Genomic DNA, 5,125 nt, shown 5'->3' with positions numbered 1-5,125 from the left:
CACCGCGGGCACTCGTGGACGCGTGCAGCCAGTCTCCTCAGTTCCTGGCGGAGGGCTGCGTTCTCCTCTTCCAGCACGGACAGCCTCGTGTCGGTGTCTCGCGCTGGCCTCGTCCTCCTCGAGGATTCCGTGTTCCAGGCGGCGGTGATGTAGCTCGCCGCGTTCTTCAGGGATCTGATGTAGGTCCCCTTGAGGTTTGACGATGTCGTCGCGACGTGCATTATCTCGGACACATGCATCGTCAGGCCCGCGCTGATGTCCGCCGGGGAGCTCGTCCTCATCTGCGCCTCCAACTCTTCGGACACCTCCGGGGTTGTGGCTGCTATTCTCCTCCTCTTACCCCTGGACGCCATCGAAGCCTGCGACGAGCGCGAGGCGATCGAGGCGACCGACTATCATAACCTACACCTAGCCCCTCAACATCCTAAAACCAAAACGTATATAAACCGAGACTTCACCCAGCTCGGGCAGTTCTTGTTCCTCTTCTAGTTGCTGTACTCATACAACCCCTATTCTCCGGTTCGGTGTTATTTTGTGTTTATAATAAAGTTTTATAAAGGAAAATAAGTAGTTGGGTTACGACTCAGCCTTCTTACTACCACCCAAGTACCAACTTTACGTGACATTTTGGCGATCCGTGCCAGGATCCATCAACTTCAAGAAAACGAAATTACGCATTTCGGCATACGTGCATCATTGAAGATTGAGGGATCAGCGGACCTCTGCAGATCAGCTCACTTTGCGTGAAAACGACTTCTACGGAAAGCGGACTACGGTCATCACCAAAACTGAAACTGGTCACGAAAAGAGGAATATTCAGGTAAAGAACTGGATTCTTTTAAATATTATCGTACTCGTCGCAATAGCTTCGCTAGTACAGACTCCAACAACAGTACAATAACCACTATGAGCAAAAAATCAGAAGACACATCTTCTGTTAGCCCTATGGCTACTGCTGTGGATCCAAGTATTCGGGCCATACTAGACGCTATGCAGAAGCAGAACGAAATCAAGTTAAGAAAACTGTTAAAGGAGACTATTAAAGCAGCGACTAGTCGGAGTTATCAGGGTAGTTTAGTTTCTCATAATTTGAACAAAAGCTTGGAGAAAACAGACGTTACTGTAGGAAATGAAGAAATGGTTTTGAAAGAATTTTCAAAAGAATTGCAGTCTAATGTAGAAAATTCTTATGAAAAGAAAGTATCAATTGACACCGCTTCACAGGATTATATTTTCATTAAAACAGACTTAATGTTTGATGTCAATAGCTCAACAGAATACCAGAAAGAGTCTGTGAAACGAAGGAAAGAAGATATTGCAGTATTGTATAATGATTTGTCACCATCTTCGTCACAAGATACTCAAAATTTACAAGAATGGTTTGACAAAAAAAGTAAAAGTTTAGGAGAAGCAGAAAAAGATCATAACAAGAAGGATAATATTTCAATGAGAAATATTTTGGACGGCGATACAAATAAAGAAAACCAAATTGAAACGAAGGAATTAGAAGCAGTTAGTAAATCAACTGCTGAAAATGATACAAAATCAATAGACAACGTTGAACAAAATATATCATTAGAATCCATACAAAAAGCAAGAGATAATGCTTACAATAATGAACATTTGCTTATAGAAGAAGACCAAATGATGACAGCGAAAAATGCGTGTGACACTACAGAATCAAAAACTTCAGCAGATCTTATGTCGAGAAATTTAGATGCTAATACACAAGAGAAGTCTTTAGAGATTAAAGATGACAAGAATCCATCTCCATCTATGTTAGATAGTAGTAAACGGAGCAGTCGTTATAATGTTGCTGCAAAGCCTGCTACTTCGCCAAAATTTGAAGAAATTGTTTATAATCAAACCAGACAATCAAACACAAATAAAATTTTGCGAAGCGCTTTAAAGACGAAATTAATCGAAGACAAGTGTGAAATAATTAATAAAAAAAGGCATCGGAAAATGTAGAAAATAAATTTGCCAAAGAAGAAAAAAGAGGTGTTAAACAAAAATCAATTTCAGATAGTGAAAACGAAACAACTGATACTCGTCAACGAAGGGAAGTTCTTTTAACGAACACAGCTAGTGATAGCGATAGGTATAAATCTGTAGAAAATGATAATGCAGTAACGGGTGTAATAGCAACTGATGAAGCGAAACATAGAGGCAGACCTAGGAGATCGGATAAAGTCGAAGTTAAAAAAGATGAAGATACAAGGAAGATACTACAAAATGAGAAGGGTGGATTAGAAGAACAAAGAAAACTCGAAGAAGATACAAAAGAAGAAACTACAGAGACAGAAGTCAATTCAAAAGGTATATTGAATAATAAGTGCGATTTACTTGATACCGAAAGAGCTATTGAAATTAATGATATGGTTCAAGATATGAAATTTACTGAAGGTAGAAGCCGCACTCAAAATGATATGGAAGATGTAGTAGAAGATTCACAAGAATTATCTAATAAAAGTAAGTTATCAGAAATAAGGATTGCACTTAACAAAATTGAATATACAAAAACTATTTTACGGAATAAAAAGAATTCATTAGAAAGAGAAAGAGGAGTAAGAGAAAAGAAGAAAATGTACAGACAGAAATTATTTCAAAAAATATATCAGATGATAAACTACATTAGGATGATCACAAACTACATTAGGAATTTATCTATTTTAGTGAGGAGAAAGAGAAAGGATAGAGGAGTTGATCAATAGACTGTGGATTTTGAAGCGTTTATGAAAAACTTACAATTTTAATAAAATATTCAATGTAAAGTCTTTGTTATAATATTCAAATAAATAGATGAAAAAAAAACTGAATTTGCATAATTACTCATGGCTTATTGATCAATCATGCGACTCGTTCAGAGGTAACTCGAGTTGTAAAGGCGACAATTTATTAAAAATGGTATATCTGACGTACGATGCATTTGCTCATGTTAAACTATTTAAATAAGTATAAAAATCACGCGAAAAAAATCTACTGAAAATAATGTTGAACTAGTTAATAATAATAAATCATATAGTGAAACACAAACTTTAAATCAAGATTTTAAGTTCAAAAAAAAAAAAAAGAAAAAAAAGAAGAAAGAAGTTGATAAAATGACAGCAACATGTAGCAGCAGGCGAGAAAAAATAAGCCAAATTTCTAAAAGAAGAAACGATGCTCGAGAACTCGAAATTTCTCGAGTGGATATGCTAAACAACGAATTTAATGAACAGTTGAAAGAACGTGAAACAGCAATAGAAGACTTACATCAAATGTTAAAGCATCAATCGGAAATTCATAAAGTTACCTTAAATGAAGCAAGTTTGAAAATAGGAGAACTCTCTGATAAAATTAAATGTTTTAAAGGAAAAGATAGCCAGATACCGAAACGTAATGAATTACTCGAAGAAGAACAGAATAAATGGAGAAGTTTAGAAAAAATGATTACAGAAAAACTTGAAGAAGAAAAATCCCGTTAGGAAACAGCTGAAGACGAAGTGAGAAAGCTTTCCAAATATAACGAGCAACTTCTAAAAGATTATCAAGAAATCCATAAAAAAAAAAAAGAGAGAGAGAGAAAGGAAATACGCTGAGGTTGTTCATCATAATCACAGGTAAAGAATTAAACATGTACCTCAACTGAAAGATAAAGTCAATCGACAGGATTTATATGCGAAGAACATAAGAACACAATATATAGAACAGCACAAGATGATCGAAAAATTGAGAGCAAAAGGAAAACGTGTGCATAATAAAGGTAAAAAGAACACATAATGTATCTCCACCAGGGGCGCATGATCCAAAATTAAATAATAAAATAAAAGGTTTTGTTACTGAAAAGTTAGAGAGATTTCATGACGACAAAAGCATTGCCTGTGCAGAGTGCAGTGTATTAATGTGCACTAAAAATGCAAGCAACGTGACGATTACTTTTAGAACACCACAAGCACCACGAAAACACAATCAAGACCAAACAAGATCAAGTTCAAAAGTGAAGTTACGCGAGCTTATTACTGCTAACGACCAAAAATTGAATTACGATCCCGAGCATCAACTCGCTGATCTTCAAGTAGAATGTTCCGACAAAGACAGGACGACACAAGAGTTCGAGAAGCACACAGAGGACATGAAGGAGGAAGTGCAAAAATTAGAATTGCAACTCGACGAGTTACAAAAAAAAAAACACACACGCACGTAAAAAGAGTTCAATTTTTTGGAATACAAATTGAAGAACTAACAATAAAATTAGAAGAAATAACATAAGTCACGAATATGAAGTTGACTTGCTGGAACAAAAAAAAAGGCCAAACTTAATTCATTTTTTAGTAATTCAATGGAGGAACGTGAAGCTGGAGCTAAAGATGCAAAAGAGAAAAAATGTAGTTCTTGAACCACAAGGACAAATAATCTGCCCTTCAATGTGAACTAGACGAACTAAAGGGTGAATATAAAAAAGTGTGTGATTTTGGATATAAATATGAAGAAGAAACTAATAAATTGAAACTGGATTTTGAAAAATAAGAAAAATGATCCTTGTCAATGAAAATAAATTTGAAATATTGCGTAGGGTAGAAATTGAAGGTAAAGTAAAAGATATGAACGAACAAAATAATTTTCTTAGAAAAGAACTGGAAAACGTCCAAAAACTTTCCAAAGATGTTAATAATCGCTTACTCGGGGCGAACCAAGAATTAAAAGATTCACATAGAAAACACACTCTTATTTGAAAATTGAAAAAGGAAAAAAAAACATCAGGAAGAATTAGGTGATATAATAAAACTTCATGATGAAGAAAAATATAAACTGATACAGCATTGGTGTTCTGTAGAATGTCAAACTGCCATAAAGGGTTACATTGATGGAAAAGTGCAGTAAATATTTAAATAACAATCCATGACTTCTTAAGTAATTGTAACAATCTTGATGTTTTACTATGGAACAACTAGATAAAGTGCACAGTGACATTAATAAAGTAGAATCATCGATAAAAGTAGATGTATCTTCTTCATTAATATCAGAATCAACGACTGATATTATAAAGAATGTGCATGATATTCCAGAAAATCAAAAAAAAAAAAAATAAGTCACAGGAATGTACAGATAATACAATTCAAGATGGTTTAGTAGTAAATAAATG

The 5,125-nt window shown here is 35.0% G+C and overlaps 1 protein-coding gene across 1 annotated transcript; it reads left to right on the top strand.

Moving 5' to 3' along the window:
• Positions 1-408: 408 nt before the first annotated feature.
• On the top strand, positions 409-4,859 carry LOC117239758 (reticulocyte-binding protein 2 homolog a-like; the record flags this gene model as incomplete). Its single annotated transcript, XM_033505577.1, has 6 exons — positions 409-1,789; positions 2,026-2,472; positions 3,241-3,462; positions 3,777-4,155; positions 4,238-4,408; positions 4,728-4,859. Coding segments are annotated over exons 1-6 (2,234 nt in total), but the record flags the coding sequence as incomplete, so codon positions are not given.
• Between the last annotated feature and the right edge of the window lie 266 nt (positions 4,860-5,125).

Source organism: Bombus vosnesenskii, unplaced genomic scaffold (assembly GCF_011952255.1).
Source record: "Bombus vosnesenskii isolate JDL3184/JDL3185 unplaced genomic scaffold, Bvos_JDL3184-5_v1.1 scf7180000014143, whole genome shotgun sequence".
NCBI lineage: Eukaryota > Metazoa > Arthropoda > Insecta > Hymenoptera > Apidae > Bombus > Bombus vosnesenskii.
Note: the sequence above shows the minus strand (reverse complement) of the source record. Positions and strands in the feature narration are given on the sequence as shown.